Here is a 22,941-nt window from a genome sequence, read left to right as displayed (position 1 = left end):
ATATGTGTTAAACATGCTTGTATTATCTTTAAACACCTTTAACTTACTAACAATATTAACTATATGTGTTAAACATGCTTGTATTATCTTTAAACACCTTTAACTTGTTAACAATATTAACTATATGTATTAAACATTCTTGTATTATCATTAAACACCTTTAATTTTTTAACAATATTAACTATGTGTTAAACATGCTTGTATTATCATTAAACACCTTTAACTTGTTAACAATATTAACTATATGTATTAAACATGCTTGTATTATCATTAAACACATTTAATTTTTTAACAATATTAACTATATGAGTTAAACATGCTTTCATTATCTTTAAACACCTTTTACTTGTTAACAATATTAACTATATGTATTAAACATACTTGTATTATCATTAAACACCTTTAATTTATTAACAATATTAACTATATGTGTTAAACATGCTTGCATTATCATTAAACACCTTTAACTTGTTAACAAAAACATATATTTCATAAATAAGTAAATATAAATTATATATATGAATGAGGTAGATCCCCACGACTTGATCAATTGAAAAGTAGCTCGCCTGCAGAAAAAGTGTGAGCACCCCTGCTTTAGAACCTTTAGTTTCGCATGTAGCTTCCGTCTCAGCAGCTTGTTTTGGTCTGAATTAAATGTGGGAGGCGCAGCTTAGTGGATCTGCGCTCGAGGTGGCATAGTCCAGTGCAGATCCACTGAACTTTTAGCACAGAGCATACCATCAGAAGTTTATAAACCGAGCCGAGATCATTGTATCGAACAGTTCAATACGAATACATGTATTTTGCACCCCTAATATAGATATATATATGTATATAGGCATATATATGCATATTGTACTTACACCCAATAGCGTCATTGTTAGTCTCCTCGTAATTGACGTGTATTACAAATTGGAATTAATAAAAAAATTACATACTGTATGTGTTTTTGTTTTATACAGAGATTGTTAATGATAGGGCAGCACGGTGGAACAAAGGTTAGTGCATGTGCCTCACAATACGAAGGTCCTGAGTTCAATCCCGAGCTCGGGATCTTTCTGTGTGGAGTTTGCATGTTCTCGCCATGACTGCGTGGGTTCCCTCCGGGTACTCCGGCTTCCTCCCACCTCCAAAGACATGCACCTGGGGATAGGTTGATTGGCAACACTAAATGGTCCCTCGTGTGTGAATGTGAGTGTGAATGTTGTCTGCAATGAGGTGGCGACTTGTCCAGGGTGTACCCCGCTTTCCGCCCGAATGCAGCTGAGATAGGTTACAGCACTCCCCGCGATCCCGAAATGGACAAGCAGTAGAAAAATAATGGATGGATGTTAATGGTAGGCAAAATTCCCCCCAAAAGTGCAGTTCCCTTTAATATGACAAACACAAATTTGATCTTTGTTTTTGTTTTTATTATGTAAATACCTCACTTTCCGGACTTTATAACCCACCCAAGTTGAGGCAAAGGCACCCTTTAGATCAGACCAACAAGCATTGTTAAAAGCCTCTCGATTTTCCAGACAAAGGCGATTATGCTATTGTGGGCCAACAACGGCATACAACAAACTGTCGGTTAAATGCCTCAATGGGGAGCTTTCGCTGAGATTTATGAAGCTTTTGCTTTCCTTTCATTTGTGCATGTTGCGCTTTGGGCCTGACTGCTCTGCATTAAACAATAAGGATTGCAAATCACAATGCAGTTGTGTGTACTTACCGCCACGGCAATCATGGAGTCGTCGGGTTTCCATTCTGCCCTCTGGTAGAAGCCAAACTGTGCTATTGCCTTGGCAGAGTCAATGTAGCTCACAATCAAAACACTGGGCTGTGGAGGAAGAAAATAAGTTCTTTAAAATAGCCTGCTAGTCACACAAACACGCGCACGCACACGCACATACACGAGACGGAAAAAAAACATTGGCAAATTCTTGTAAACCCAACTATATTACATTCACAGACATTTAAGGGTCATTGGGTTTAAACTGGAGCAATTAGTAATGTCTAAAAGGCACACCTGCACAGTAAAGTAACATCATACAGTCCACTCACACCACCAGTCGAGTGAGCGCACACAAATTATGGATTGTCTGTCCTGTGAAGAAGTTGCCGTTCATTTAGGCTGTGTGGTCCAGACAGAAAATGTTAAATACTTGGTGCGCACTTCGGTCCGCTTAGCATTCACACTGGTATTTTTGTCATGGGACCAAAGGCTGCACATACAGAAGATATGCATAAAGAAAAGGCTTTACTGGGCAACTATCATGAAATGTTATATGAAGCAACTCAGACATTCCAAAATGCCGTCTGCGGGCTTGAATAAGTAGAATATTTTTATATCCTGCTATATCCACCAGTTCAGATTTGATTAAAAAAACAACTTCTGAATTATACCTTTAAAGGTCAGCTTTCGCAACATATTCCGTATAAGTAATATTTTTACAAACCGAAATGCCATCTGTGGTTTCAATATGTCACTTATTTTATATTAACCGGTTTGGATTTCATAAGAATATTCTAAAATATACCTTCAAAGTGCCAGTAGAATGGAAAAACAAGTTGCCTCTATATTGAAGCTATTATCATATATTTTTGATGTATGACACTGAAAGACTTTGCGAGTACAAAGACATGATCAAAACACTAGCAATCTCAGAGCGATTCCCGAGCCATTTTATGAGATAATGAGCAGATCCCTTTCCCATCAACAACAACGCTAATCATGCAGACTTTGTGAGAGCTAACAATGATTACCTTGGAACATTTGATGATCTAGAACCTTATATTTTTATCCTGAATAGAAGAAGGATGAGCTACAAGTTTTAGAAGCTGTGTGCTAAAAAGAAAACCCTAAGCATCATGTAGCAGTATTGCTAAGTGCCGAACAAGAAATACAAACTATGAAATAATAAAACGATTGCTTACTCAAGGTCTGGTCTCACTGCAATGACGACTGATAGGATGTTCACATCTTCCCGTTTAGATGAAGAATCACTCACAATCCACAAGAAAGGGTTAAAAGGAAAAGCTGCTGCCTGCAGCTACCGTTTTCAGTTGTCTTTGTCTCCATCTCAGGGTATAAATTGAATGTCACAGATGAACAACTAATATATTCATAGCTAAATCCTCATATTATACAGATGAGAGGCATGATTTATAATCTAGAATAACCTTGACGAGTCCAGATGCGATGCAACAGTTGGAGTAGCAGGACATCGGCCGGCTCAATGTTTCAGCATTAAGTCTGTTATCAATGCACCGCTAAAAATAGTTTGTCTTTGTTTGCACTTATAATAACAACATTACTAATACTTGGTTGATTTTCAGGTCACAATATGTATTGTATTGTTGGAGGGTTTTGGACGGGGTTTTAGAAAGTTTTGTGGGCGGAATAGAGAGTCCTCATTGACTCAAAAGTTAGCAGACTTTATCTTTTCATTTATTTATGACATAAAATGCATTTAAAAAAAATATATATGTGTGTTATTGTTTTACAAAGAGATTGTGAATGCTAGACAGTCTCTTTCTAATTTTTGCATATTTCCAGTATCACTGATCTGCTGATATGGTCAGAGTGCAGAAGCCTTGCCATCTTGAAGTCATTCGACCTCGAATCTACGGAAATTGCTGAAGACATTCGGAGCAGAATATTCAAAATAGCCGTCTGAAATTGTGGCATTTTGTGATGTTCAGACGTTATTTTCACATACTTTGCGGATTGGAAATACAATTGGATATGGTTAAATGGATACAATGAAACACATTTAAATTAAATTCTAATGGTACTTTAAGGGAAGCTTTTGTGACATGTTACGTGAAGTTACTCAACTTTTCGAAACCAAAATGCCATCTGCTGGATGAATACTTAATTACTTTTTTATTTCTGCTATATTAAAAAAAAAAAGCTAGTAAAACATTACTTTTTATTGACAGCTTTCGTAAAGTATTACATATTTCACAATTTGATTGGTAACATTTTTACCAAGCAAAATTCTATTTGCTGGGCTGAATAGGTCCCTTATTTTTATGTTCTGCTGTTTCCTAAAAGCTTGTAAAATATATTTTTAAAGCGTTTCATTGTCACACTTGCGCGCACACGAGAGCCCTTCAAACCAATTTCGTCTTAAATCGTTAGAATTTCTGCATACTTTTTACAGTCATATATCAACACAACTCTGTGTCTTTGGTCCGTGTAGCCTTCACGTTTAAGCTTTAGTCAATCGCACCACACCTGAGTTCATTTGCAAGTGAAACTGAGACAAATCTCTGAAGCGGTCTACTTGTTTGGTGCACACCAGGGTTCAGATGACGGTGTTTACACTTGATCCAACCAAGCGAACTAGCAGAACAAATGCACTGGAGTTATCATTATGATCCTTAAACGAAGCAAACAGAGATTTGGCACAGACCAAGGATAAAGAAATAACCAGCTGTCTAACATGACACTGTAAGCAGAGAAGGCTCCAGCTTTGGTTTCTGTGCTGCATTATTAATATTTCATATTGTCACCTGCACAAGCAATAGCTGATTAATTGCAATGTTGCATTGCGGCAATAAAGTTATATTGCACTGGTTGACGCTAAGAATAATGCAGTTCTTGAACATTTCACTGCAATGACCGCATACAACTGCGTATTTGGGAATAGAACACGGCTAAGCTACTGTGCGATACAGATTAGTAATAACACCCTGAATGAACTGTCTGTGGGCTGAGCCTGTGCTGGCTCGAGTTCAGAACTGAAAAGTGATATAAACAAATATAAAAAATAAACTTAAAGGGGAAGGCCAGTGAAAGTGGTAGCAAAACCACTTATGAAATGTAGTCTTGATTTTCAAAATGTTCTTTCAAGGCTTGCATGTCTACATTAAAACATTATTCTTCATACTGCATTAATATATGCTCCTTTTAAACTTTCATGCAGAGAAGGAAATCAGAACTAAATAGATCACTAATTTTTTCAGACGGTGTTGATCTGGAAATTTTTGCCTCAGCATTTTGATGGTGTGGGCGTGTGGCACCGAATGGAGATAAGCGTCTCGACAGACATTACAATATTTGAACAATGATGACGAAAACGGTTTTCTCTGTCGTGTCCGTGTGTCGAAAATTGTTATGCGCTCATTTTTTTTATTGATTTTGTGCGTGGCATAGATTTGCCGTGCGCAGGACGTTTGAGCAGGCGCGCACCTTAGCGGCTGCGCTAGCATCACAGCTAACGTTAGCCATGCTGCTACCTCTCTGCTCGGGTAGGACGTATACGTATGTGACGTATGACGTGACAGTATGTGACGTGTGTAAGAAGGTGCGCTTGCTGTCTGTGAGAGGGAGACACAGGAAAGAGTGAGAAGAGCCTGTCGTGTAATGCCAGCAGCTAAAAGCAACTGCGTGAGATTCCACAGACCTGTGGATGTGTTGAAGGTGTGCTGGAAAATGCGGAACGGAAATTACGGAGCAGCAGAAAAGTGGAATGTATTATTTGAATCTGTGCTTTGGAAAACACGGACCGGAGTTGTTTTTTTTAAACTGGATCTGGATCGGCATTTTCCCATGCCTTGCCGATACGCATTTTTTGGCAAATATCGGCGGCCGATCCGATCCAAATATCGGATCGAGACATCCCTACAAAAGACACTCACGTGATTACAGGCCGCCAATGACTGTTGCCAACGTTTTGCTAATGCTTGGTTTTTTTCGAGGTGTAAAAAGCAACAGTTGTGCAGCACGGGGCCTCTCCACTCGCGAGAATTGTGGAAAGCTTTTGCATCGCTTTCGCCACAACCCGGAAAGAAGACAAGTATAGGAAGTGAAGGTTTGCGGACAACACTGGAAAACCACCAATTACAGCGTTTAGTGCAAGGTAAACACACGACACGACGACTGCGCTTTGTTCAGAAGAGAACACACAGAAGCTAATACAAATAACAGAATAACAGTAGCAGCAGAAGAGAAAATCAAACGCAAATACAGATAGATAGACCAAAAAGAAACCAAAATTTTGGGTGTAATTGTTCTGCCCTCACTATATGTGTTGAGGTTATACAGCTTGGCAGACAGCTAACAAACAATCCAAGACGTTCTAATAAAGTTCCAAAGCAGATGAATCCATTTAGGCTCTTTATTGTTGTTGATCTTGCTTTGTCTTTTTCCTATCTTTACTTTTGTCTTGCACTGGACTTTTATGTAAAACTGAAATACACACAATGACAAATGTATAAGCTATGTGATTCAAATAATATACTGAAATGTAATACACAATATGTAAATATTAGCTTTACACAAATATACAGTACTATCATCAAACAAATACTGCTGAGTGTTGAAATTATTTCGATGGTGGAAATATACGACTGACAGCCATTTTAAGTCCTCAAAACATCCATTAAAACAGTGCACAAAAATCATTTTTCAATAAACATCTTAGTATCAAATTTATCCACTTTTCACCTTCATATTGAGTTACATAAACAAGCTAAACAGTTTACTTACAGACTTATCTTTTCCAAGGCTTGTAAGAGCTAACACAACTTGTCTACTCAATTGTCTCATGAACTGAACTGACATCGTCAACCCGGAAGTGCCCAAACAAATGAAGCGTAGTATTTTCATATCGCCACAAGATGTCAGTAAGAGTCTACAATCAAATGGGCATAACAGTAATAATAGATGAGAAAATTAACTGGAAATCTCATTTAAAAATATACAACATAAAGTGGCAAGAAATACGTCAATAATGAATAAAGCAAAATATGTTCGGGACCAAAGATCACTCCATATTCTCTACTGCTCGTCAATGTTACCATATCTGAGTTATTGTGCAGAAATATGGGGAAATAAGGACAAAAGTACTCTTATTCACTTAGGGCTAGTTCTAATACACCCACTCACCCTACTTTTTAGCTCTATCCCTACATTTTGCCCATTCTGGCGAGGGTAGTGGTGTCCCAATGACTCTTTGCATGTAGGGGTAGTAGACATAACGAGGGGCACGGGGTATGAATATAGCCCTTCAGAATTAGGGATTTCAGAAGCTGACCCGCTCAGGAAGGCCCAGAGAAAAATCACCAATTCATGCATAAGTTATATAATATATTACACGTTAGTTTGTAACGTTAGCCAGCTAGCCACACTAGCTAACGTTAAGCTGAAATACTGACGAAAAGCTTGCAAATGTGAAAACGTTACATACCTTCAAAAAAAATAAACAAGAGACAACAGTCGTAGATGCGTGTAGTTCTTTGTTCATTCATCAACTAAAACATGATGGATGATAAAAAAAAACTATTTCAGCAGTTAACTGCATTGCTGCCTGGTTTGTTGTGTAATAGTAGGACTAGGATTGTACGGTACACCGCTACTAATAAAGTACCACGGTACTAATGAATTAAAAAAACTATTTAGGTAAACATAACGAACATTCAAATATGCACAAGGAGTTAAAAGAGTGGCAGCTAATACAGTTAACAGCTTCCCCGTGCACATACAGATACGTAGATGTTCAAACAGCTGGTTGGCTTGTTAAAAATTATTAGCGCAGTCAGAAACCGCCAACCTAGTGTAAACTAATGCAAGTAATTTGACCGAATTTCGTAACAAACTCCCACTATTTTATTTGTGTTAACAATGTGTGTTTTACCTGCTACATGTCTTATGTGTAGTTTTAGCCTTATTGTTTTCAGTATTTACTAGATTGTATTTGGCTTAAAGCACAGAGCTAAATTGGCATCCATAAATCATGAAGCATTTAGTACAATGTCACAAAGCTTTCTAGTCTATTCTAACCCAATTCTAGATTATGGCAGGCGATATGTCATATGTAAAATAATTGTGAACTGTTCTTTGAGTGCAATAAGAAAAACCCATGTGTTTAATGCAACTTTTAATTTTAATTCCAATCTTTTAAAATTGTTATTTGAGTACAATAAGAAACATTTTTAATCATAAGTTTTATCATAAGATTTTAGGTTAAAATTAAGCCAATAATGAATTTTTTTGTGGTGCCCTTTATTTTGAAAAGTATCAAAAAGTATTGAAATACACAACGATATACATTTTGGTACCAAAATATTGGTGTCGGGACGACTCGAGGTGAGACATATGTGCAAACATAACTATTTAGTTGCTTACGTGCCCGAACGTAAACTATGCAGTGACGTAGCAAGTGGTGCCCCAATTCCTAGGCAAGATTACAAAGCTCTACCCCTTGCTGCTTCATTTCGAGGGTGTAATGGTAGTGAGTGAGGGCTAGTGGTAGTGAGTGAGGGGGAACATTGGGATTGGGCCTTAGCCTCTGTATTCAGTTTATTTCTCTGCTACTGTTAGCATCCATCCATTTTCTACTGCTTGTCCCTCTCTGTTAGCATGTTACAGAAAAGAAAAAAACAGTTATAGTATAATAAATTAATAATGAGTGATACAGGAGTAGGGATGGGAATCAAAAACCGGTTCTTGTTCAGAACCGGTTCGCAGTATTAATTCCTTGAAATAGCTTGCTATTTTTTTCCAAACGGTTCCTTTAACAATTCTTCCGGGTGGGGATGACTACGCATGTTGCATAATGACGTCAGATTGCAATAGCGCTTCTTGTAATAATTAAAAGTCTGCTATTTCATTAAAGGGGACATACGACCAACATGCTGAAACATTTGAACGGAATACAATAATTATAAATGAAAAAAACATTTTTGAACCACTCTAATCTCATTATTATTTGTTAAATTGAAATGAATGCCTTCCCATTTGACGGGAAACAGATTGAGTCGACTGGCAAATGTGAAACTAATCTCATTACATGCAAAGTGAGATATGCCAAGCGTTTGTTATAATTTTGATCACCACGGTTTACAGTTTTTTAAACCTTACATTTTCTGAGATTTTCAATGAAAAGTTTTCATAAACTGTAAGCGGTAATCATAAAAATAACTTAAAAAGGCTTGACTTTGCAAGTAATAAGTTAATATTAGAGATGTCCGATAATAGATTTTTTGCCGATATCCGATATTCCAATATTGTCCAACTCTTAATTACCGATTCCGATATAAACCGATACCGATATATACAGTCGTGGAATTAACACATTATTATGCCTAATTTTGTTGTGATGCCCCGCTGGATGCATTAAACAATGTAACAAGGTTTTCCAAAATAAATCAACTCAAGTTATGGAAAAAAAAATTTGGACAAGGCGGGAGGGCCAACTTCTAACAGGTGTCAAAATGTTTTAGTATGACTTTGGTAAGTTATGAAGCCACACCGCTTGATGGAGTGTCAGTGCAATACGGCTACCGTAGTTAAGCGTACTGCGCTTCAATATACGGGTATTATTATGGAGGGACACCAAGGCACTTATTATGAGACATTATCAAAAGTTTTGTTTCGCATAATTATACAAAACCAACTTTTCTTACCTATTGGTACCTGCTGTTATGTATTTGGGATCAGCACAAATCACGAAAATTACCGTGCGTCCGCCATTGTAGTCCAAACCGACGCCGTAGTCCAGGGGTAGGGAACCTATGGCTCTCGAGCCAGATGTGGCTCTTTTGATGACTGCATCTGGCTCTCAGATAAATCTTAGCTGACATTGCTTAACACAATAAGTAATTAATCATTCCGCTGGTAATCCCAGTGTTTAGTGTCATGCATTTTAATCCATCCATCCGTTTTCTATCGCACCTGTTCAAGAAGTCGCATTAATGGTAAGAAGTATTATATTTATTATTGGTTAGCTTTAGAATAACAATGTTATTAAAAAGAATAAGAGACTTATCATACTCTAAAAATGTTGGTCTTACTTAAAAATGTTTAATTGTTTAGTTGTATTCAGTGTTAGAAAATATTATATGGCTCTCACGGAAATACATTTTGAAATATTTGGCTTTCATGGCTCTCTCAGCCAAAAAGGTTCCCGACCCCTGCCGTAGTCAATAAGCTTTTTTCTTTTCCTCTATCCTCTTGTTGTGGGGTATTCATCCTCCACTGTTGCCATTTCTAATACAAAGAAGCGCGCAGTTCTAACTAGAGATGTCCGATAATATCGGCCTGCCAATATTATCGGCCGATAAATGCTTTAAATTGTAATATCGGAAATTATCGGTATCGGTTTCATCCTCCCGATTTTCCCGGGAGACTCCAGAATTTCAGTGCCCCTCCCGAAAATCTCCCGGGGCAACCATTCTCCCAAATGTCTCCCGATTTTCCACCCGGACAACAATATTGGGGGCGTGCCTTTAAGGCACTGCCTTTGCGTCCTCTACAACCTGTCGTCACGTCCGCTTTTCCTCCATACAAACAGCGTGCCGGCCCAGTCACATAATACATGCGGCTTTTACACACACATAAGTGAATGCAAAGCATACTTGATCAACAGCCATACAGGTCACACTGAGGGTGGCCGTATAAACTACTTTAACACTGTTACAAATATGCGGCACACTGAGAACCCACACTAAACAAGAATGACAAACACATTTCGGGAGAACATCCGCACCGTAACAACATAAATACAACAGAACAAATACCCAGAACCCCTTGCAGCACTAACTCTTCCAGGACGCTACAATATACACCCCCCGCTACCATCAGATTTTTTAGATCTCTAAGATCGAAACTGTAGCTGCCATTATGATGTGCAGTGATGTTTTCAAATTACTGTAAGTCTTGAACTATACAAAGTATTTCAATGGTTGGAATCTGCACTTTTGCATGATATACTAGTTACTATGGTAATCTAATTAGTTACTATGGTAATCTAATTAGTTACTATGGTAATCTAAGTCACAGCAGCTCAGAGGAGGTACCAAGCAGTGTGGGTGTGGGGCATTTCCATAGAGTTTTTCCAGAGCGGCCAGCCTGAAATGTGGGTGTCAGGGACAGACGCGGAAGGAGATTTTTACAAGGTTTTATGGTTTAATGATATATCAGATGTATCAGATTGTAGGTGGGTTTATTTTTTACCCTTCGCCTTCAGATTTCGCTGTGTTTGTTGCATTTTTATTGCTTGATTGTAAAATATGTCGATCGAGAGAGTGTGACGTTCATATGTTGTCAATATTCAGTGTTTTATCGTTCATAGTCAATATTGTAAATCCCACATTCTTTTGTTTCATGTACATTCTGGGTGTCTCATTCAGTAAAAAAAATGTAAGATTCCATTCCGTTTTTTAAGGTGGTCTGTCACAACGTTTTTAGCTTTCAATCAGACATTATTGTGAGATTTTGTCTTAGTGTTCCTAAAAATAGATATACCGGCCCCCAGACACATTTTTTTCTCAAAATTTGGCCCCCCGAGGCAAAGTAAGTGCCTGGGCCTGTTGTAAGGTGAGGTACCAAAGTAATTACAAACATTTTGAGCATATTTGTATTCTGTCTTACAAACCATTTTTGATACGGCCCAAAGGGCACACCACATATTAGTTTTCACTTACAACACTTTGAGCCATGGCAGTAACGTGTCTCTGCCAGTTACGACTTTATTACACAATGGATTGAACAGATGTGCGAGTCCCATCTGTCAAGAGGAACACGCATTCCGGAGAGAAGATTCTTTGTACTTGGACGCTTCATTGATAACTGCCGAGGGCAGGGGGGAAAAAAAACACGGTCACGTCCTCAGGAAATACACCCTGATCCATTGTTAAAGGTACTAAATGCCTCGCTACAGTAAACAATGAGCTGAGGGGTGCTGTCCTGCATACATGTTTTCCTGCTGGTCATCAACTAATAAATACCTTACATTTTTACTCCTCTGTTTTAAACAATGCTGCTTGAAAGATTATACATGGAAAAGATAATGCTTTCAAAATAGCCCACTTTTAAACTTGTGTGGTGTCTTCCGTGGTTGGTTAAATGTAGGCACACCTCAGATACGCACACGCAGATTATATGACGCGCATGCACTTCTGAATGCGCGCACAAGTTGTATTACGCGCTCACGAATCTGAATGTGCAAAAAGTCACGCAGTGTTTCCCACACATTCATTTATTTGTTGCGGCCCGCCACGAAAGAATTACGTCCGCCACAAATGGATTTTTCGGCTTTTGACTCGCTCGACCGCTCATAAAAGCAATGGGACTTTCTGTGAATGTTGCTTGTAGTTACAACTCCGGTGCAGTAGGTGGCAGTAGCCTACTATGCATTGTAACTCCGCCAATAGCACTTAATTCACCTGGTGGGTCAGAAGAAGAAGAAGAAGAAGAAGAAGAAGAAGAAGAAGAAGAAGAAGAGGGACGGACGGACGGACGGGATCAAAATACGAGGGTAATACAGGTTATAGGTAGATAGGTTATAGCTGCATCGCTCGCGGCACGTCATATATTTAACGTTAATCCGCGATTTCACCGAGCGTTTCACTGACGGTGAGCAGCCTGACGCTGATTCATTAACACCGCCGCTGTTTGACTCGTGGGCCGGGGCAGACGCACGTAGTAACCATCACCTGTTTTCATACCGACGAGCTAACGTGTCCAGGTTATAACCCTGTTGTCAATAAACACACATGGAATGAAGCTAAATTGTCCACTGTCCACTGCAGCATGTGAATGCAATGAAAAGAATAAAATCTGAGCCAACCAGCTGTTAAAATGTTGTCCAGGTTAATGTTTTGGCCATTAAAGGCCCTTCATTTCAAGATTTCAACTATGATCGGGCTTTAAACAGGTGGCTGACCTGTTCAGATGAGTGTAACTGCTACTGGTCAAATAATGTGAAATAGCATTTAATTTTACATGTATGCAATGCCATTTAAATGTAATTATAGATAATAATAATAATAATAAATACTGTGTAGTGTTGTAAATAGTCAACGGGAAGGATTTTAGTAAGATATAAGCCATGAGCACTACACAGCCAGAAAAAAACCTAGGCAGGACAAGTAAAAATATTGGGGCAAGTAGATTTGAGAAGTCGGGCAAGTAGAAAAAAACCTTAACGTTGAACCCTGCATGTGTTGAGCTGCTGCCGCTTAAGGTTAGACGGCACTGTACATAGAGCGGTTCTGCTCGTTAGTAATAAATTCTAATGTTGGATGTTCACTCCTTCACACAGATGAGTATAGAAAAATATTTTCAACGGCCGAAAAGGGCTCGACTTGGAGAGGAGGTAGGCCTACAGTCCGGACCACAGGTGCGACCTGTTCAGCAGCAGCAGGAGGAGGAGGAGGAGGAGGTTGACTGACTGTGGCAGGACACCTCTGCCTCTGTTTCACTTCATGTTGCTGGTAAATAATATGGTTGTAGTAGTAGGCTAAAGTTAAATTATTTAGTATTCACTAATTAAAGGGGCAGAGCTTTAAAGAGACATTTTAGCTTTTATATTTTATAAGATATATTTTTTGTAAGAACCACAATTAATAAATATATTTCAGTGAATCACTAATTGTTCAAATCTGTATATAAATATGTACATAAAATGTTGTAATTATATTCCAACTCCGCGTTCTTCTTGGTCATCGCCGCTGCCGCCGCCACCCCCCAACCACACCACCACAAATAGATGCCTGTCCTGTGGGAAACACTGTCACGTGTAAGTAGACAGCCTATCAAGGGTTCTTTCTGATTAGGGACAGATACACAACTTAAAAACATGTACGGAGATCTAAAACACACGCATGCGAATCTGAATACACACACTCGGATTGATGTACATACACACAAAGTAAACACACGCACGTGAATTGGATTAGACGCGCAAGGATTGAGATAAACGTTTGCAAATAATTTTGCTACAATAATACAAAACCCAAAACCGGTGAAGTTTGCAAGTTGTGTAAATTGTAAATAAAAACAGAATACAATGATTTGACTTCAACCTCTATTCAATTGAATAGACTGCAAAAACAAGATACTTAACGTTTGAACTGGTAAACTTTGTTATTTTGTGCAAATATTAGCTCATTTAGAATTTGATGCCTGCAACATGTTTAAAAAAAAGCTGGCACAAGTGGCAAAAAAGACTGAGAAAGTTGAAGAATGCTCATCAAACACTTATTTGGAACATCCCACAGGTGAACATGCTAATTGGGAACAGGTGGGTGCCTTGATTGGGTTTAAAAGCAGCTTCCATGAAATGCTCAGTCATTCACAAACAAGGATGGGGCGACGGTCACCACTTTGTGAACATATGCGTGAGAAAAATAGTCGAACAGTTTAAGAACAACATTTTTCAATGAGCTATTGCAAGGAATTTAGGGATTTCATCATCTACGGTTCTTAATATCATCAAAAGGTTCAGAAAATCTGGAGAAAATCACTGCACATAAGCGATGATATTACGGACTTTTGATCCCTCAGGCGGTACTGCATCAAAAAGCGACATCAGTGTGTAAAGGATATCACCACATGGGCTCAGGAACACTTCAGAAAACCACTCTCAGTAACTACAGTTGGTCGCTACATCTGTAAATGCAAGTTAAAACTCTACTATGCAAAGCCAAAGCCATTTATCAACAACACCCAGAAACGCCGGAAATAATGTGCAAATCATTGTATTCTGTTCTTATTTACGAATTACACAACGTGCCAACTTCACTGGTTTCTGTTTTTGTACTTCCATAGTATTACTGTTTGAGATTAAAATCATCGAAAAACCGAGATTGATAGCCGCAGTTTGATAAACTCACAGACTGGCTCTAGCTCCCTAGCTTACACGCAAACGTGAAAACGAGAAACATTTACATATTTTCCCAATAAAGGAGTCATATGACTTTTTTCTACATTTAAAACACTTCCCTGTGGTCTACATAACATGTAATGGTGGTTCTTTGGCCAAAATGTTGCATAGATTATGTTTTACCGACCGTTTCCAAGCTTTTTTTTGACTGTCTCTTCTTACATTCTTCGAGGAATACGACACAGGTGTTTTAACGGTGACTTCATGGACTGCTGAACAGAGTAGGACACCACAATGCCCGCCAGAACACTCATCCGTAAAGCATAAGAAACACAAAACGTGAAAAATAGTGGCCGTTTTAAAAAATTTCAGTGTGTAAAAGTAAGTTTTGAGCACAGTCAACAATACCACAACAATAATGATAACCGCAATGATTTTGGTCAAAATAACCGTGATATGAAATGCTGTTTTCGTTACACCCCTAGTTATATGCTTATGAAACTTCACTAAACTGAAGTCTTAAGAGCTAGACTAACATTGCGCATGAAGTTTGACTTTTGAGTCGTGCTTTTCCAGAATAGTTTTGTGGTTGAATTCCAAATTGTACTGCTTTGGAGCATTTTACTTTAAAGCAAAGAGATACTTTAACAGCAGTCAGCAGATTCTAATGTCTTAGTGATTACATAACGGGGTTCAAAGATCACCTGGCAACAAAACATGGCATGATAACCATGCCGGCACGTATATCTATAATTTGTCTGACAGTTTGAAATGACAGGAAAAAGGTATGAATTCAACAATATGTTAATAGTTTCGGCTTAGGAGGTGTTTTTAATATTTTTCTTATTATGTTACTTGCCAAGTGTTTGTGTGGGTTTTCTCCTTGTGCTCCAATAATTCCTGACTTGCATGCTTGTCTAATTAGAGACTGTGCATCAGGGGTGTTAAACTTGTTTTCTTCAAGGCCACATCGCAGTTATGCAAATAATACCCAATATATGAATTTGCCTATGTATTTGATTATTATGTATATATTTTTTTACATACACTGTGTTCAGTGTTTTAACTTCAACTTTATCTTTAGTTTTTAGGCCAAAATGTGTCCGTTCTCCATTTTCTGCCAACACACCGTGTCTGCTTGTAAGTACTCCGTGATTGTGCGCTACCGAACATGCTCCTCTGCTCGTAAACCAGCAATGACACAACGTGGCGACGACAGGGGTGCGGGACCGGTACTTTTCAGAGGCGGTATAGTACCGAATGATTCATTAGTATCGCCGTACTATACTAATACCGGTATACCGTACAACCTTATTAGGGATCTATTCCATTGCATAGCTTTTCTGCTTTTTGCAGGAAGATCTAGGCCCCTTGTGTACTCAGATAGTTTGCCTGCTGCTTGCTGCACAACAGCCTTTGATGGACCACCACAGTTTTTCACTTCCGAGAAGAAGTCACGTCGCGGAATACAAGCAATTGTGCCCTTTCCACAAAGCTTGTTTGGCAGAAGGAGGAAAGAAATTAAGATTATTTTATAAATACTCCACAGTTAGATTTCAAATTCATGGGACTTATGCAGATCGGTTTAATGTATGCATTACTTTCACGGACCGGCTTTCCATATGTGGCATATAAAAACAGCAAAAAAATCAACTCACTATAACGCTGAAGTTGTAATATACATCTATTAACAAACGTATTGGTGTGTTTAGTGGGACAGGCAAAAGTTAAGTCGGAGAAAATGCGGTAGTTTATAAATTTATGTTTCTGTGCCGCCTGGTAGCAAATGTGTCACGGACCAGTACCAGTCCCCGGACTGGTGGTTGGGGACCACTGACATCAGAGCTGTAAATGACCCATTGGCATAGATAGTTTGTTCTAAATGTGATTGACCGGTGCCCCAGTAAGTCAGCTGGGATAGTCTCCAGCTCATCTATGAAGCAGTATTGAATATGAACGGATGGATTCTACCCGTCTGTTCATGATTACCAGTGATGGTCTTGAAATAAAACATTGATCAGGTGTATGCACCTTAATGATTGATTTAGGATGCAGTTGCTTGGAAACGAGCCCCAGGTCAAGGTGTGTAAATGTGCAGAATAGATGTGACTCGAGGGAAATAACACTATATTGGCCACCTGCCTTGACTCAAGTGCCATCTAATTCCTAACCCATAGAATTCAATATGATGTCGGTCCACCTTTTGCAGCTATTACAGCTTCAACTCTTCTGGGAAGGCTGTCCACAAAGTTGCGGAGTGTGTTTATAGGAATTTTCCACCATTCTTCCAAAAGCGCATTGGTCAGGTCACACACTGATGTTGGTCGAGAAGGCCTGGCTCTCAGTCTCCGTTCTAATTCATCCCAAAGGTGTTCTATCGGGTTCAGGTCAGGACTCTGTGCAGGCCAGTCAAGTTCATCCACACCTGAGTCTGTCATCCATGACTTTATGGAACTTGCTCATGTTGGAAGAGGAAGGGGCCAGCTCCAAACTGTTCCCACAAGGTTGGGAGCATGGAATTGTCCCAAAATGTTTTGGTATCCTGGAGCATTCAAAGTTCCTTTCACTGGAACTAAGGGGCCTAAACCCAACTCCTGAAAAACAACCCCACACCATAATTCCAGGCCAGTCAAGTTCATCCACACCAGACTCTGTCATCCATGTTTTGGAATTGGGGGTTAAATCACCAAAAATTATTCCCGGGCGCGGCCACCGCTGCTGCCCAATGCTCCCCTCATCTCCAAGGGGGTGATCAAGGGTGATGGGTCTAATGCAGAGAATAATTTCCCCACACCTAGTGTGTGTGTGACAATCATTGGTACTTTAACTTTAACTTTATGGACCTTGTTTTGTGCACAATCATGTTGCGTCCCCTGACCCCTCTCTGTCAGTTTACGTGGCCTACCACTTCGTGGCTGAGTTGCTGTTGTTCCCAAACTCTTTCCATTTTCTTGTAATAAAGCCGACAGTTGACTTTGGAACATTTAGGAGCGAGGAAATTTCACGACTGGGTTTGTTGCACAGGTGGCATCCTATGACAGTTCCACGCTGGAAATCACTGAGCTCCTGAGAGCGGCCCATTCTTTCACAAATGTTTGTAGAAACAGTCTCCATTAGAGATGTCCGATAATATCGGACTGCAGATATTATCGGCCGATAAATGCTTTAAAATGTAATATCGAAAATTATCGGTATCTATTTCAAAAAGTATGACTTTTTAAAACGCCGCTGTACGGAGTGGTACACGGACATAGGGAGAAGTACAGAGCAGTTGCGTCTCCCAGTCATACTTGCCAACCCTCCCGATTTTCCCGGGAGACTCACAAATTTCAGTGCCCCTCCCGAAAATCTCCCGGGGCAACCATTCTCCCGATTTCCACCCAGACAACAATATTGGGGGCGTGCCTTAAAGGCACTGCCTGTGCGTGCCGGCCCAATCACATAATATCTACGGCTTTTCACACACACAAGTGAATGCAAGGCATAGTGGGTCAACAGCCATACAGGTCACACTGAGGGTGGCCGTACAAACAACTTTAACACCGTTACAAATATGCGCCACACTGTGAACCCACACCAAACAACTATGACAAACACACAACAGCACAAATACCCAGAACCCTATGCAGCACTAACTCTTCCAGGACGCTACAATATACACCCCCCACCCCACCACCTCAACCGCCTCATGCTCTCCTGTCCCAAATTCCAAGCTGCTGTTTTGAGACATGTTAAAAAAAATTATGCACTTTGTGACTTCAATAATAAATATGGCAGTGCCGTGTTGGCATTTTTTTCCCATAAATTTAGTTGATTTATTTTGGAAAACCTTGTTACATTGTTTAATGCATCCAGCGGGCATACTTGCCAACCTTGAGACCTCCGAATTTGGGAGATTGGGGGGGTGTATATTGTAGCCCGGAAGAGTTAGGGCTGCAAGGGATTCTGGGTATTTGTTCTGTTGTGTTACAGTGCGGATGTTCTCCCGAAATGTGTTTGTCATTCTTGTTTGGTGTGGGTTCACAGTGTGGCGCATATTTGTAACAGTGTTAAAGTTGTTTGTACGGCCGCCCTCAGTGTGACCTGTATGGCTGTTGATCAAGTATGTCTTGCAGTCACTTACGTGTGTCTGCAGAAGCCGCATACAACATGTGATTGTTGTATGCTGTTTGTATGGAGAAGAAGCGGACGCGACGACAGGTTTTAGAGGACGCTAAAGGCAGTGCCATCACGGCACGCCCTCAATATTGTTGTCCCGGTTAAAATCTGGAGAAATTCGGGAGAATGGTTGCCCCGGGAGGAGCACTGAAATTCGGGAGTCTCCTGGAAAAATCGGGAGGGTTGGCAAGTATGCCAGCGGGGCATCACAACAAAATTAGGCATAATAATGTGTTAAAGGGGAACATTATCACCAGACCTATGTAAGCGTCAATATATACCTTGATGTTGCAGAAATAAGACCATATATTTTTTTAACCGATTTCCGAACTCTAAATGGGTGAATTTTGGCGAGTTAAACACCTTTTTATTATTCGCTCTCGGAGCAATGATGTCACAACGTGACGTCACATCGGGAAGCAATCCGCCAGTTTCTCAAACACCGAGTCAAATCAGCTCTGTTATTTTCCGTTTTTTTCGACTGTTTTCCGTACCTTGGAGACATCATGCCTCGTCGGTGTGTTGTCGGAGGGTGTAACAACACCAACAGGGACGGATTCAAGTTGCACCAGTGGCCCAAAGATGCGAAAGTGGCAAGAAATTGGACGTTTGTTCCGCGCACTTTACCGACGAAAGCTATGCTACGACAGAGATGGCAAGAATGTGTGGATAACCTGCGACACTCAAAGCTGATGCATTTCCAACGATAAAGTCAAAGAAATCTGCCGGCAGACCACCATTGAATCTGCCGGAGTGTGTGAGCAATTCAGGGACAAAGGACCTCGGCCGCACGGCAAGCAATGGCGGCAGTTTGTTCCCGCAGACGAGCGAGCTAAACCCCCTGGATGTCTTGGCTCACACCGTCCCTTATGCCACCGAAGATGATCAAGAGAAGAATATCGACCCTAGCTTCCCTGGCCTGCTGATATCAACTCCAAAACTGGACAGATCAGCTTTCAGGAAAAGAGCGCGGATGAGGGTATGTCTACAGAATATATTAATTGATGAAAACTGGGCTGTCTGCACTCTCAAAGTGCATGTTGTTGCCAAATGTCTTTCATATGCTGTAAACCTAGTTCATAGTTGTTAGTTTCCTTTAATGCCAAACAAACACATACCAATCTTTGGTTAGAAGGCGATCGCCGAATTCGTCCTCGCTTTCTCCCGTGTCGCTGGCTGTCGTGTCGTTTTCGTCGGTTTCGCTTGCATACGGTTCAAACCGATATGGCTCAATAGCTTCAGTTTCTTCTTCAATTTCGTTTTCGCTACCTGCCTCCACACTACAACCATCCGTTTCAATACATGCGTAATCTGTTGAATCGCTTAAGCCGCTGAAATCCGAGTCTGAATCCGAGTCTGAATCCGAGCTAATGTCGCTATAGCTTGCTGTTCTATGTGCCATGTTTGTTTGGAAAATGGACGGGATTTTATAACGATGGATAAAATCAGGCACTTTGAAGCTTTTTTTAGGGATATTGCGTGATGGGTAAAATTTTGAAAAGAAACTTCGAAAAATAAAATAAGCCACTGGGAACTGATTTTTAATGGTTTTAACCCTTCTGAAATTGTGATAATGTTCCCCTTTAATTCCACGCCTGTATATATCGGTTGATATCGGAATCGGTAATTAAGAGTTGGACAATATCGGCAAAAAAGCCGTTATAGGACATCTCTAGTATCTAGTGATGGGTCCGGCAACACCGATGCATCGGCGCATGCGTCGAGCTCATAGAGCGAAACTCTGTGTCGGTGCGCGTACCGCTTTTAGAAAGTCACTTGACCGATCATGAGCTGTTTTGGTCACGTGACCGATACGCAAACTGTGTCGCACTGACGCCTCCTCTGTGCCCTGTGAGCGGGTCTTTTCTACAGCCGGAGAAATAATAACTAAGAAGAGAAAGTGTCTAAAATTGAATACGTTGGAAAAACTGTTTTTTTTTCCAAATAAAAATGTGTAAAAAAAATAATAATAATTTCCAGGTCCACAAGCATCCTCATTCACAACACGTTCTCTTAGATTTCCATGTTATGATACATGTTCACATTATTTATTGACTGTATCTAAAAAAGACAAAAAATATATTTTTATTTAAATGAAGTTATGAAATAATCCTAAATGAAATACAATGACTTGGTTTATATTATTGTATATACTAGGTCAGTGGTTCTCAACTTTTTTCAGCAATGTACCCCCTGTGAATTTGTTTTTAATTCAAGTACCCCCTAATCAGAGCAAAGCATTTTTGGTTGAAAAAAAAAGATAAAGAAGTAAAATACAGCACTATGTCATCAGTTTCTGATTTATTAAATAGTATAACAGTGCAAAATATTGCTCATTTGTAGTTGTCTTTCTTGAACTATTTGTAAAAAAAAAGATATAAAAATAACTAAAAACTTGTTGAAAAATAAACAAGTGATTCAATTATAAATAAAGATTTCTACACATAGAAGTAATCATCAACTTAAAGTGCCCTCTTTGGGGAATGTAATAGAGATCCATCTGGATTCATGAACTTAATTCTAAACATTTCTTCACAAAAAAAAAAATCTTTAACATCAATATTTATGGAACATGTCCACAAAAAATCTAGCTGTCAACACTGAATATTGCATTTCTTTTCACAGTTCTTTTTGACAGACATTTTAGTGACAAACCTGAGCTTGTGCTTCACTGAGTTTATGAACTTACATTCATATTTTGTTGAAGTATTATTCAATAAATATATTTATAAAGGATTTTTGAATTGTTGCTATTTTTAGAATCTTTTTTTAAAATCTCACGTACCCCTTGGCATACCTTCAAGTACCCCCAGGGGCACGCGTACCCCCATTTGAGAACCACTATAAGCGGTAGCAAAAAATGGATGGATGGATGGATGGATGTACTAGGTCATAAAATCAGTGTCAGTTGAGTCGGTCCATAGGTTGCCTGTAGGGATTTTTAATGTCCAGCAGATGTAAGTATTTAGTGACACAGTATCGACACAGTATCAATACAGTTTTGCAATGTGTCGAAACGCTTCATGACGCCTCATCAACCCATCACTACTAATATCCATGCCTAAGTGGTTGATTTTATACACCTGTGGCCGGGCCAAGTGATTAGGAAACCTGATTCTGGTCATTTGGATGGGATTGCCAATTACTTTTGGCAATATAGTGCACCTTTGCATTTGAATTGTGATTTAAACGTCAATACAGTGCACACGCATTGATGTACTTACCCGACTGAACCAGATGCTGAGCTGCGTGTCGGAAAGCAGAGCGAAGTAGAACCGCTGCGAGCTGGGCTGGATGTGGAAGGGCTCCTCCGCACTCCGCAGCGGACAAAGCAGCCTCCGTGGCCAGCCGGTGAGGAAATACATGACGGCCAAGTGACTCCGGCTCGACAATGTCGCAATGCCAGACTGGCCCTCTTTCTATCACTCCAGCGCTACAAGTGACTTTTGTTTTTTAATCCAGTTAACGCATAATTGGTCGTGTCGGTAGGCGGGAAAAGGAGTTAAATGGAAGGAAAGAATCCAAGAGTGTGAAGTCTGCTGGCTGAGGCTTCATGGAAGATGAAGCTACACGACTAGCCAACTTGAAGCTAATGAGCTTTCCCGAGGCAGTGGCGACTCTCTGGCCCAAAACAAGCAGTGATAAAGCTAGACAGACGTACCAACATCTCGAAAATACCCGCAGAAACGACACCCGTCAGCGCCCACCGCTCAATTAGTCCTCGCGGTGTCCGTAGCGGACGTGTTTACGGGCGGTGAGGCGATCGGCTCGGACTTCTCTGTGCCTTACCGACGCCATTTTTTTACTCGACGCTGATTGGCCCCGGCTGCGGAAGTTTACATGTGACGTCACAGTCATGCTGGGTTGAAACGCAGTGGCGGCACTGCCACCAAGCGGTAGATGTTATGTTTGCAGGCTATTTAAACCTTGAGGCACCTTTTTAGAATAGAATAGTTTTATTTGTCATTATTACAGTGAACAGGTTCGAAGAACAACGAAATTGGAGCAGATCCCCCTAAGGTGCATACACAATAATTTAGTAATATAAATCGTAAAAAAAAAAAAAGAAGATATGTATCTATCCATCCATCCATCCATCCATCTTCTTCCGCTTATCCGAGGTCGGGTCGCGGGGGAAGCAGCCTAAGCAGGGAAGCCCAGACTTTCCTCTCCCCAGCCACTT

The 22,941-nt window shown here is 40.0% G+C and overlaps 1 protein-coding gene across 1 annotated transcript in view; it reads right to left on the bottom strand.

Annotated features, from left to right (window-relative positions):
* Window positions 1–22,574, bottom strand: part of ric1 (RIC1 homolog, RAB6A GEF complex partner 1) — a 72,152-nt gene extending 49,578 nt beyond the window's left edge. The window contains exons 1-2 of the mRNA XM_061927411.1: window positions 21,983–22,574; window positions 1,715–1,822 (exon numbers count right to left, since the gene is read on the bottom strand). Coding sequence (XP_061783395.1) covers window positions 1,715–1,822; window positions 21,983–22,123 — 249 coding nt within the window. The 5' untranslated portion in view covers window positions 22,124–22,574. The remainder of the gene's footprint in view (window positions 1–1,714; window positions 1,823–21,982) is intronic.
* Window positions 22,575–22,941: the final 367 nt, after the last annotated feature.

The sequence above is a fragment of the Nerophis lumbriciformis genome, linkage group LG32 (genome assembly GCF_033978685.3).
Source record: "Nerophis lumbriciformis linkage group LG32, RoL_Nlum_v2.1, whole genome shotgun sequence".
Taxonomy (NCBI): domain Eukaryota; kingdom Metazoa; phylum Chordata; class Actinopteri; order Syngnathiformes; family Syngnathidae; genus Nerophis; species Nerophis lumbriciformis.
Note: the sequence above shows the minus strand (reverse complement) of the source record. Positions and strands in the feature narration are given on the sequence as shown.